The sequence below is a fragment of the Macaca thibetana genome, chromosome 1, assembly GCF_024542745.1.
Source record: "Macaca thibetana thibetana isolate TM-01 chromosome 1, ASM2454274v1, whole genome shotgun sequence".
NCBI lineage: Eukaryota > Metazoa > Chordata > Mammalia > Primates > Cercopithecidae > Macaca > Macaca thibetana.
Window position 1 is genome coordinate 24832682 of NC_065578.1, and position 12661 is coordinate 24845342.

At 45.1% G+C, this 12661-nt stretch overlaps 3 protein-coding genes and 1 non-coding gene across 38 annotated transcripts in view; 2 read left to right on the forward strand and 2 right to left on the reverse strand.

Moving 5' to 3' along the window:
- Window positions 1-12661, forward strand: part of ZNF593 (zinc finger protein 593) — a 391757-nt gene that overhangs the window by 166130 nt on the left and 212966 nt on the right. Inside the window, exon 1 of one of the 5 annotated variants that reach the window (XM_050793487.1) lies at window positions 3539-3542. The exons of 3 other annotated variants lie outside the window; for them this stretch is intronic. The gene's annotated coding sequence lies outside the window, so the exon portion shown is untranslated. Of the gene's footprint in view, window positions 1-3538; window positions 3543-8546; window positions 8551-12661 lie in introns of those variants that run through there. One more of the 5 variants, XM_050793541.1, reaches the window with a different exon arrangement.
- STMN1 (stathmin 1) overlaps window positions 1-12661 on the reverse strand; it is a 168416-nt gene that overhangs the window by 55940 nt on the left and 99815 nt on the right. The window contains exon 1 of one of the 31 annotated variants that reach the window (XM_050792995.1): window positions 10213-10217. The exons of 27 other annotated variants lie outside the window; for them this stretch is intronic. The gene's annotated coding sequence lies outside the window, so the exon portion shown is untranslated. Of the gene's footprint in view, window positions 1-3261; window positions 3266-5905; window positions 5913-10212; window positions 10218-12661 lie in introns of those variants that run through there. 3 more of the 31 variants (XM_050792821.1, XM_050792993.1, XM_050792981.1) reach the window with 3 other exon arrangements.
- PAFAH2 (platelet activating factor acetylhydrolase 2) overlaps window positions 6583-12661 on the reverse strand; it is a 31162-nt gene continuing 25083 nt past the window's right edge. The window contains exon 10 of the mRNA XM_050791946.1: window positions 6583-7183. Coding sequence (XP_050647903.1) covers window positions 7089-7183 — 95 coding nt within the window. The 3' untranslated portion in view covers window positions 6583-7088. The remainder of the gene's footprint in view (window positions 7184-12661) is intronic.
- On the forward strand, window positions 9281-9384 carry LOC126944757 (U6 spliceosomal RNA). Its single transcript, XR_007722167.1, has one exon. It is a non-coding gene; the product is annotated as a U6 spliceosomal RNA (small nuclear RNA).

Here is a 12661-nt window from a genome sequence, read left to right on the forward strand (position 1 = left end):
AGGAAGGGAGTTGTGCAGAGCCAATTCACCGGCCATCTGCAGGCCTGGGGGTTTCCCCTGAGGAGGTCACCAGGCAGTCTGACCCTCACCTGGTGTCAAAGGCAGCAGACAAAAATTAACACAACTAGCCTCTGCTACAAAGCCCCTGTCCCCAGCTCCTCCCTTTGGCCAACCTCTCCACAGATCTGTTTCTTTCTTTTGACATTTTAGGATCTTCAGTTTGCAGCTGATGCATAGATGTATGTGTTTGGATGATCTGGTGTGAAATTAAAACCCAAACCAGAACCTAAGAGTGTGGACTCTTCCAGGTGGAAAAGCAAGCAAGGCTAGAACTAAGGTGGGGATTTTGATTTTTCATGTGAGGAGCAGGGATAGCAGAGCAAAGAGAATGGGGAACTATCTCTCCACCTAGCTCCACCCTGACATGAGGACACAATGGTAATAGGTGGCTGGCAGTTAGGAGGGTCCACTCGAGGAAGGTAACTGTGAGACTGTAGAAGCTGGAATAAAAATTTAGACCAATGGTCAGGCATGGTGACTCACGCCTATAATCCGAGCACTTTGGGAGGCTGCGGTGGGAGGATCACTTATCCCAAGGGCTCGAGACCATCTTGGGCAACATAGGGAGACCCTATTTTTACAAAAAAATTTTTTTGAAATTAGCCAAGCGTGGTGGCGCATTCCTGTAATCCCAGTTACTTGGGAGACCGAGGCAGGAGGATAGCTTGAGACTGGGAAGGAGGATAGCTTGAGACTGAGAATTCAAGGCTTCAGTGAGCTATGAACCCACTACTGAACTCCTGCCTGGGTAACAGAGCAAGACTCAGACAAGAAGGGGAGGGGAGGGGAGGAGAGGGAGAAAGAGAAAGAAAGGAGAGAAAGAGAAAGAGAGAGAAAGGAAGGAAGGAGGGAAGGAAGGAGGAAGGAAGGAAAGGAAGGAAGGAAGGAAGGAAGGAAGGAAGGAAGGAAGGAAGGAAGGAAGGAAAGAAAGAAAGAGAGAGAGAGAAATAAAGGAAGGAAGGAAGAAAAAGAGAAAAAAAAAGAACTTAGACCAAGACCACTGGGGCCATTGAGTGCAAGGGCCCACTGAACCTAACCTTACAGCTATGTAAGGAGGCCCAAATGAAACAAGACTGGTAATAGCTAATGTTTATTAAGTCCTTAATCTAGCCACCATGCTAAGTGCTTTACCTGCATTATTTCATTTAATTATCACAACCACCTTATGAGTTAAATACTATTAGAATCCCCATTTTACAAATAAGAACATTAAAGGCCATAGAAGCGAATGGGTTAGCATAAAGCCACAGGGCTAATAGTGTTGGAGCTGTCTGATTTCAAAGACTGTGTTCTTAGTCCCTGAACTGCTCATACCTGTAACCCCAGTCTTTTGGGAGGCCGAGGCAGGAGGATCATTGGAGCCCGGGAGTTTGAGACCAGCCCTGGCAACACAGACAGACCACTGTCTTTACAAAAAATAAACAAAAAATTAGCCGAGTGTGGTGGTATGCACCTGTAGTCCCAGCTACTTGGAAGGCCGAGGTGGGAGGATTGCTTAAGGCTGGGAGGTTGAGGGTACAGTGAACAGTGATCATGCCACTGCACTCCAGCCTGGGCAACAGAGTGAGACTGTTTCAAAAACAAAGAACAAACAACCTCCTCCACGCCATCCACCAAGTACCTGACCCAGAGTTTCTGGTGGAGCCGTTTTTCTCCCCCAACCCATTTCTCAATATCGCTGAGGATATCACTGAAACTCAACACAGGTCATGTAGAAGTTGCTGAAGATCTTGATATTTTTTAGTTAATTGTCATGAGATTAATACATTCCCTATACCTGAGACTTTGAAGAAATGGGAGAAACTGCAAAGCCAAGTATATATATTAGGGTTGATAGTACAGTAATTAAGAGCTCAGATTTTATTAGTCGGGCATGGTGGTGTGCGACTGTGGTCCCAGCTACTCAGGAGGCTGAGGAATGCAGATGGATCGAGGTTGGGAGGTCGAGGCTGCAGTGAGCTGTGATCACGCCACTGCACTCCAGCCTGGGTGACAGGAGACCATCTCAAGAAAAGAAAAGAAAACAAAAACCCTTGGCTGGGCGCAGTGGCTCGTGCCTGTAATCCCAGCACTTTGGGAGGCCGAGGTGGGTGGATCCCCTGAGGTCAGGAGTTCCAGACCAGCCTGACCAACATGGTGAAACCCCATCTCTACTAAAAATACAAAAATTAGCTGGGCGTGGTGGTGCATGCCTATAATCCCAGCAACTCTGGAGGGTGAGGCAGGAGAATCGCTTGAACCTGGAAGATGGAGATTGCAGTGAGCCGAGATCATGCTATTGTACTTCAGCCTGGGCAACAAGAGCAAAACTCCGTCTCAAAAAAAAAACCTCAAACTTTGATGCCTACGTCCCAGCTTTGCCAAATTCTTGCTGAGAGCCTGATGAAATCACTTCTTGAAGCCTCTGTTTCCTCCTACATAAAATGAGGCCAATGCCACCTGAGCTGGTGGGGTTACAGTGAGAAGTGAAATGATGCATGTCAGCCCAGAGCACGGTCCTGACACACAGCTACAATCATCGTCTTTAGCACCCTCATTGTCACTGTGCCCTGCAGCTATGGCCAAGGACAGCTGCCCTCTGCACCTGGCTATGATGGGATAGAAAGTGAGCTTCCTAATGAGGATGAGTCCCAAACATACAGTATGGCCTCTCCTGTCCCTGTCACTTTGTGGGCCTAGGGATAAGTGGTGCTCCGGGAAAAAGGGGGGTAGATGAAGGTCCCCACAAGGTCAAGACAGGGAGTTGGAATCCATCATTTCACATTTCAAGAGCCTAACAGAATTTTTGAGGAAGGACAAGAGGATGAGCTGTGTCAGCATGCATAGTGGAAAGGGGCTCGGGGATTGTGTTAGGGACACAGCAAGAATCCAACCAGCCTTAGTCTGAGAAGTCCAGAAGTGCAAGGGCTACTCCTTACCTTCCTTCCTAACTGGCTTACTATCCCATGCACAGAAACTTCACATTATATCACTAGGAGGCCTCCATAGGCACAGAGTCCTGCAGTGGGATGGGGAACGAGAAGATACCAAAGAAACCCAAGACATTCTCTTTCTGGAAAAGATTCACTAGGATGCAATTTATCAGCACATGTCAGTTACCACCAGGATTTCCTTGCTTATCTAAAGGCCAGTTATCAAGTGTCCTTCAGTCCCCTGGAAGCTAACCAAAAACCAGAAGGAGGGACCAAAGGCCTCGTGATACCCCTTCTGGAGCAGTCAGAGGACTAAGAAGCCCATGCACTAAAGGTGACATACCTTAGCTGCAAGAGAGTCCCTAAAACCCTCGCTCACTGACTGCCTTGTTTCCCCTTAGACACAGTTTTAAATAATGTGGCTGATTTATCAGTCCCTTGCACATCGAGAGTCATAAACTTGAAGTGGCCAGGGAGGGCTGCTAGGGGCTGGTGCACTGAAGAGCGACGGTTGCAGCCTGACCACAAGTGAGACAAGACCAACTCTGAACAGCAGTGCAGCACAGGGGGCAACCCCATGCAGGTCAAACAGCTTTCCGCACCCTACATCAGAGGGCACCACTTCTCTGACATGAGACCAGGTCACAAATATTTTGGCTCTCTTGGGATGGCATGGGATGTTAGGAATGGCCACAGGACGTGCTTTGGCTTATGACACATGAACAGAAATAACGAGAGTCACTCCTGGGCAGAAGCTCTCAAAGCTAGCAGGTGATTCATCCGGCTTTCTTCCCGCTCCACCATGGTGAACAGCAACACTTCCTGATAATGGCAGCTCTACCAGCCTGGATCCTAGAGTGAGGATAAAAATGATGCACAGCGGAGCCTGCAGCCAATCAAAGAGCACGAGTGGCAGGGGCAAGAAATAAACTTTTGTTGTTTTTGGAGTTGCCTGTTACCACCAAACAACCTAGTCTATCCTGATTGGAACATCCTAAAAGGTTGAATGAGGTCAGCTCACTTTGATTAAAAAGTGTGTGTGTTATCTTTTTGGTAGAACTACCATTCAAAATAATCAATATTATATTTTGCTGCCTCTAGGATAATTTTCAATTATATGGAAAATTCACATACTCCAGTGTTTGCTGGATAAATGAGTGATTACCAGAACATGAATTGAATGAAAGAAAGGGATCTAGTTTCTGAAACACTCCCTTCACTAGGGAGGCTCCGGGTCTCTTGTTCACGGTTTTGTAAAAGTTACTTGTGTTATTTATGGAGCTAAGGTAGAAGCTGGGTCTCACGTGCTACTGCCAGAACCGGCCTCTCAGCATTTGTGGAACCAGCACAAGGGTGGCGTATGCTCAGGATTGGCCTACAGTTGGTTCTGCAAGTGCTGAGGGGCTCTGGTGCCCATGTGGTAGTTCAAAGACCCCATTATATATGTGTCTATGCTCTTAGAGAAGGAAATCTATGGGCTGGGCGTGGTGACTCATGTCTGTAATCCCAGCACTTTGGGAGGCCGAGGCAGGTGGATCATCTGAGGTCAGGGGATTGCGACCAGCCTGACCAATATGATGAAACCCCATCTCTACTAAAAAAATACAAAAATTAGCTGGGCGTGGTGGCATGCGCTTGTAGTCCCAGCTACTCAGAAGGCTGAGACAGGAGAATTGCTTGAACCTGGGAGGCGAAGGTTGCAGTAAGCTGAGATCATGCCACTGCACTCCAGCCTGGGTGACAGAGTGAGACTGCGTCTCAAAAAAAAAAAAGACAGAAATCTATGATGTGTTCTTGAGTAAAAGAGCAAGCCAACAAATTCTTCAGAATATATGGTCTTTTTAAGCATACATGGCACATTTACAACATTGATCTCACACTAGGCCAACTACCAAGTTTCAATAAATTTTGAAGGATGGAAACCATATGGGTCATTTTCTCTGACCACAAAGCAATCAAGCTAGAAAAGAAAAATTATAACTAGAAAAAAATCTCATGTTTGGAAGGTAGGAAATATACTTTCAAGGAACCCATGGGTTATACATCCTCTCACTTAATCCCCCTAACTATTCATAATGCAGATCCTCATTTTAGAAACACAGGAGCTGAGATAAGAAAGAGAATACCATTTGCTCAAATTTACCCAGTTGGCAGTGGTGGAGCCAGGACTCAAAACCAGGCTCTGTAACTCTAGAGCCCAGGGCTTTAATGACACCCTGCTTACGCCATGTCTCATGGGAATTCACAGATCCTCCCCCATAGCCTCAACGATCTGCTGTTTCACCTCTTAAAATGGCCAGCCATTGACAGGTGGAGACCTAGGCCCAGTTTGCTCTGGTGGCTCTGACCATGGGCCATTGTGTAGAGATGCATTTCCCTTTTGCTCTTGCCTACTTGGACTGAGGCACGAAGTCTTGAGTAGTGTAGAGGGGAGTTTCAGTCTGATGCCCCCAAATAGCTTTGAACTGGATCCCTAAGAAGACTTCCTTCCTTTTAAAGTTTTTTTCCCACATGGGTCCAAGTAGTAAGCGAACACAGAAGAAAGACAGAAGGAAGTCAATTCCAGATGGCTCTCCATCTTGCTCTACTGCACATTAAACAGAAAATTCCAACATAACATTAAGCAAACAAGAGTATTAATATCATTCACATTATAAATGGAACAGAATGGAAATTCAGTCTGTATCTGACTTAAATTTGGGGCGAGGTCCTCAGAGCCAGAAAACAGACAATAAAAGCACCCTGATTCTGAGCGAGTTGGAGGTTTATAATATTTGAGGCAAGAAAAATGACCAAGGTACTCCTAGGCCTCTCTGGGAGTTTCCTTCTGGGTTTTTAAATTTTATTTATTTAAAATGTTTCTCTTTCTTTTTTTCTTTCCTTTTCTTTTCTTTCTTTTTCTCTTTCTCTCTCTTTCCCTCCCTCCCTCCCTCCCCCCCCCCTCTCTTTCTTTCATTCTTTCTTTTTTAAGACAGAGTCTTGCTCTGTCGCCCAGGCTGGAGTGCAATGGCACGATCTTGACTCACTGCAACCTCCGCTTCCTGGGTTCAAGTGATTCTCCTGCCTCAGCCTCCAGAGTAGCTGGGATTACAGGTGCCTGCCACCACGCCAGGCTAATTTTTCTTATTTTTAATAGAGATGGGGTTTCACCATGCTGGCCAGGTGGTCTCGAACTCCTGGCCTTAAGTGATCTGCCCACCTTGGCCTCCCAAAGCGCTGGGATTATAGGTATGAGCCACCGCGCCCAGCCTTCTTTTTTTTTAAGATGGGGTCCGGCTGTACTGCCCAGGCTGCAGCTAAGTTTTAACTGACCAAACTACTTCTCTGTTGTGGCAAAGGCCTGTGCAAATGGCCATTTAACACTGTTGTCGAGTCATCTTCACCATCTCAACATGCTTGTGTTGTTTCCTATCAAGATACACTTTTAGCAAAACCCCCAAAGAATCCAGAGCTTCTGAGGTACCTCTTTGTACCTTAGTTTTTCTCCCTGTGTTGTGAGAGCCATGCTGTCTGCCTCTCTGTGGGCTCACAAGTATAACTTACTACTGTAAGTATAAGTAGCACTATGTTCCATACAATGAGAAGACTTGGAAATAAACAGAAAATGTGATCACGGCTCATACCCTAGAAATTTACATAAATTTCTTCAACAAGTGACCCTGGGGAGGGAGAGGGCTACGAGGTAGGAAGAGATGGTGTTGGGCTGGGCTAGAGTCTCTGAAGGTAGGGATTTTCACTCTATCCTTTGGCTTCATCTCTTCTACTGAAGCAGCAGCACTGACCGGAGGTGAGGGAATGAGCTCGCTGGGCTGAGTCTTCTCATCCAGGCCTCACAGTGCTCAGCCCGGGGCCTGGGTCTCCCCCAGTCCCACTCTACCGCTTGTTCCCCACTCCATCAAGGCCCCAGAAAGTCTGTTTGTCAATCAGCAAGTGATCCCAGTCCCAAAGTGATTTGAAGATCAAAGTACCCAGTTGTCCAAGCAGCAGTGTGATTACACCTTTCAATCTGTGAAAAGGGGTCACGTTGATCACTTTCTGATAGGCGCTCATGGGTGCCCTTGGGTAGCTCCCAAATGAAAACTTGGCTGAAGTGACTTTACAAACGGCCAGTTGTGCCTACAAGCTGGACAGATGGTGGGGGGCCCCTGGGGTGAGCGACGGTCCAATGCCTTCAATAAGGTTGTTCCATTGATCATAGTCTTCTTTCAGGTCTGAATAGGAAAAAAACAGGAACACTAGGCAAATCATTGTGAGGTTTGGTCAAAGAGTAGCTAACATGCATTGAGGGGGTCATCCTAGAGAGAGGAGCCCTGGGATACCAAAAGGACTGATTTTGGTGGGGTTGTGTGGTGGTGGTGGTAAGGATAACTATGATTTATTCAGTGCCTTTATAAATCACTTACATAATCCATAACAATTCAATAACAATAACAGAGGGTAACATTTATTGATGGAGAATTCATTCTAGGGATTGTACTAAATGCTTTACATTCATAGTTTCATTTAATTTTCACCATATCCCTATGAACTAATGATTACTACTAGTCTTATCATATAATTCAGGAAACTGAGGCTCAGGGAAGCTATCTGAGTTGTCCAAGGTCATTACAGCTGTTAAGTGGTAGAGACAGAATTCAAATCCAGGTCAGAGATGAATGGGCATGGTGGCTCATGCCTGTAACCATAGTGCTTTGGGAGGCTGAGGCAGGAGGATCACTTAAGGCTAGGAACTCCTAGACCAGCCTGGACAACATAACAAGACCTCAACTCTACAAAAAAATAAAGAAATTAGCTAGCTATGGTGGTGTGTGCTTGAAGTCCTACCTACTCAGGAGGCCAAGATGGGAGGATTGCTTGAGGCAAGGAGTTGGAGGCGGCAGTGAGCTGTGATAATGCCCCTGCACTCCAACCTGGGCAACGGCAAGACCACGTCTCGAAAAAAAAAAAAAAAGGCAGAGAAAATGAAAAGTCTAGTTCCAGGCTCAAGGAAGTTACTACGCAAAAAGCAGTGCCTGACAGCTCAGCCTGTGGGTGCAAATCCAGGACCACTTCAGTGAAGGGCAGGAGCAAGAGGACAGCAACATCATGGAGCAGCGTAACCCCAGGAATGACTCAAGAGGGGGCCCCGAGCTCACAGCCGATAGGGGTAACCACACAGCAAGAACAGGCACAAAGGGTCCAAGCCCTCAGGCTGAGGGAGCAGGGCAAGCTGAGCAGGTGAATGGTGGCCTTCCTCAAAACAGACTCTGGGACAGAAGGCAGGGATCACTCTCATGCATTTTTGGATTCCCAGCACCTTGCCAGGAACCTGGCATGTCATAGGTCCTAACATATAAACGCTACATAGTCATTAATTCAAAAAACAATAAGCACATCCATTATGTGCCACACTCTGTTCTTTGAGCTAAAAATATATCCACAAACAAAACAGATGGAAACTGCTGTCCTCACAGAGCTCATCATCTAGCAGGCAGAGACAAACAACAAACATAGTAAATTATGTAGGATGTGAAAAGGGGAGGGGTGCCATGGAAAAAAAATAGAGCCCGCTAAGGGAAGCGCTGGTGGTAGCTGGGGGTTGGGGTGAAGGGAGGAAGGAAGGGCCCAATGTTTTTTTTTTTTTCTTTGAGACAGAGTCTTGCTCTGTCACCAGGCTGGAGTGCAGTGGCTCAATCTTGGTTCACCGCAACCTCCGCCTCCCAGGTTCAAGTGATTCTCCTGCCTCAGCCTCCCCAGCCCAAGTAGCTGGGACTACAGGCATGTGCCACCACGCCCCGCTAATTTTTGTATTTTTAGAAGAGACGAGGTTTCACCATGTTGGCCAGGATGGTCTCGATCTCTTGACCTTGTGATCCTCCTGCCTTGGTCTCCCAAAGTGTCGGGATTACAGGTTTGAGCCACAGTGCCCAGCTGGCCCAATATTTTAAAAAGGGTGGTCAGGGTGGGCCTCACTGAGAAGGTGAGATTTGAGGCAAGGCTTGAAGGAAGTGGGAGTGTGCCATGAGACTATCTGAGAGGAATGTTCTAGACAAAGGGAGCAGCAGTACAAAGGTCCTGAGGCAGCAGCGTGCCTAGTGCGTTCCAGGTTCATGTGGTGAGAGTGAAGTGAGCCAAGGGAAGACCAGCAGGCGAGGAGGCCAAGAGGGACTGGAGGGCCACGTGACATATACCTGGCAGGATAATCGAGTCTGGCTTTGGCTTTTAAGGAGACTGGGAGCCACTGGAGAATTCAAAGCAGAGGAGTGAGAAGATCTCACTAAATTCCTAAAAGGATCACTCTGGCTGCTCTATGAAGAAAAGACTCTTTAGTGCTCGCTCTAGCAGCACATATACTAAAACTGGAATAACACAGAGATGAGCACGGCCCTTGCACAAGGATAACATGCAAATTCGTTATGCATTCCGTCTTTTTCAAAGAGAAATAAATAAATAATAATACCATGATTGAGGAAGCCAAAATAATAAATAAATAAATAAAATGACTCTTCAGTAAAGTTTCAGGATACCAAGCTGGTGTATAAAAATCAGTGATGGTGATTTTTCTGGGTGCACTGGCTCATGCCTGTTAACACCAGCACTTTGGGAGGCTGAAGCAGGAGGATCACCTGAGCCCAGGAGTTTGAGACCAGCCCAGGCAATAAAGTGAGACACTGTCTCTATAAAAAACTAACGAGGAAACAAACAAAAATATCAGTAGCATTTCTATACACCAGTAACAATCAAGCTGAGAACCCAATCATGAATTCAATCCCATTTGTAATGGCCACAACAAACAAACAACACACACACACACACACACACACACACACACACACACCACACACAAAAACCTAGGAATACCTTTAACCAAGGAGGTGAAAGATCTCTACAAAGAGAGCTACAAAATACTGATTAAAGAAATTGTAGATGACACAAATAAATGGAAAAAACATCCTACACTCATGGAATGGAAGAATCAATGTTGTTAAAAATGACCATAATGCTCAAAGCAATTTACAGATTCAGCGCAATTCCTATTAAACTGTCATTTTTTACAGAATTAGAAAAAAAGTCCTCAAATTCATATGGAACCAAAAAAGAGCCTGTCAAAGCAATCCTAAGCAAAAAGAACAAAGCTGGAAGCATCACATGACCCAACTTCAAATTATACTACAAGGTTATAGTAACCAAAACAGCATGGTACTTGTATAAACACAGAAAAATAGATAAATGAAACAGAATAGAGAACCCAGAAATAAACGCCCCATACCTACAACCAACTGATCTTTGTCAAAGTCAACAAAAATATATACATGGGGAAAAGATACCCTATTTAACAAATGGTGCTAGAAAAATTGGATAGCCATACGAAGAAGAATGAAATGGGACCCATATCTTTCAGCATATATAAAAATTAACTCAAGATGGATTAAAGACTTAAACATAAGACTTGAAACTATAAAAATCCTAGAAGAAAAATTCTTCTGGACATTGGCTCAGGTAAAGAATTTGTCCTTAAAAGCAAATGCAACAAAACCAAAAACCGACAAATGAGACTTAATTAAACTAAAAAGCTTCTGTACCACAAAAGAAACAATCAACAGAGTAAATAGACAACCTACAGAATGGAAGAAAATATTTCTGAACTATATATCCAACAAAGGGCTAATATCCAAAATCTATAAGGAAAGGCTGGGTACGGTGGCTCACGCCTGTAACCCTAGCACTTTGGGAGGCCAAAGCTGGTGGATCACTTGAGGTCAGGAGTTCAAGACCAGTCTGGCCAACATGGGGAAACTCTGTCTCTATTAAAAATACAAAAAAATTAGCCAGGCATGGTGGTGGGCACCTGTAATCCCAGCTACTCAGCAGGTTGAGGGAGGAGAGTCACTTTAACCTGGGGAGCAGAGGTCACAGTAAGCCGAGATCACACCACTGCACTCCAGCCTGGGTGGCAGAGCAAGACTTCGTCCCAAAAAAAAATCTACAAGGAACTCAAATAACTCAACAAGAAAAAAAAAAAAAAAACACATAATCCCATTAAAAAGTAGGTGTTCTGCAGAAACTGGACTCAAAAAAAGAAAAAAGTGAACAAAGGACATGAATAGACATTTTTTTCAAAAGAAGACACACAAGTTTCCCACAAACATATAAAAAAAAAGTTCAACATCACTAATCATCAGAGAAATGCAAATTAAAACCACAATGAGATACTACACCAGTCAGAATGGCCATTATTAAAAAGTCCAGAAACAATAAATGTTGGTGAGGATGTGGAGAAAAGGGAACGCTTATGCACTGTTGGTAGGAATGTAAATTAGTACAACGTCCATGGAAAACGGTATGGAGATTCCTCAGAGAACTAAAAATAGAACTACCATTTGATCCAGCAGTCCCACTACTGGCTATCTACCCAAAGGGAAAGAAATCATTACACCAAAAAGATACCTGCACGTGTATGTTTATCACAGCACTAGTCACAGCAGCAAAGATATGGAATCACCCTAAGTGCCCATCAACAGAAAATCTGATAAAGAAAATCTGGTGTACCGATATACCATGGGATACGACTCAGTTATAAAAAAAAGAATGAAATCACATTTTGCAGAAACGCAGGCCATTATCCCAGGTGAAATAACTCAGAAACAGAAAGTCAAATACCGAATGTTGTCACTTATAAGTGGGAGCTAAACGATGAGTACACACGGACATACAGAGCAGAAAAATAAGACACTGGAGACTCCAAAAGGTGGGCAGGTAGGAGGGGGCAAGGGCCGAAAAATTACCTACTGGGTACAATGTTCACTATTCGGGTGATGGGTACACTAAAAGCCCAGACTTCACCACGTGCAATATAGCCATGTAAGAAAATTGTACTTGTACCCCCTACATTTATACAAATAAAAAAAAGACTGTGAGGGGGAGGGACTGGCAAGGGTGGCAGTGAGGAGACCAGTTAGGAAACCACTGCACTAATTTGGATGAGAGATGATTTGGACAGGATGGTAGCTGTGGGGTGGTGACAAGTGATTTGATTCCATGTGTATTTTGAAGGTAGAGCCAGTAGGATTGCTTGAGGGGCTGGGTGGGCGGCAAGAGAGAAAAGACAAGAGACAAGGATAAAGACTTAGACCTGAGTAGAAGGATGGAGCTACTATTAATGAAGAAGGGAAAGAGTGCAGTTGAAATTGGTTTTTTTTTGTTACTTCTATTAGATGACTAAGTAGAGATGGGGAGCAGTGGCAGAGGGAGTACCCAGCATGGAGGTGGCATGGAAAGCCATGAGAAGAGGTCCAGGCACTGGGCCCTGCAAGCAGCACAGCTGATGGAAAATACCCAAACATGGAGATAGGAGAAAGTCCACAGTGTGGATCTCCGAAGTGAAGATGGAGTTTTCCCAGAGGAGGGGGCCATCAACTGCATCAGAAGCTGCAGAGAGTTCCAGAAGATGGGGAATGAGAACTATTGGAGCTAGCGTTGTGAAGGTCACTGGGGACCCTGACAATAGCGGTTTTGATGGAGCACTGTGATGCAAGCCTGGAGTGGGTTAAGAGGGAATGGGAAGAGTGGAATTAGAAAAAGCAAAGGCAGACGTTCTTTTGAGTTTTGCTGTGATGGGGAACAGGGAGATGGGTGGCAAGTGCAGGGGATATTGAGGTCAAGAGAAAATTATTTTTTTCTGTGAGAAACTTCAGCATGAAATGAACCAC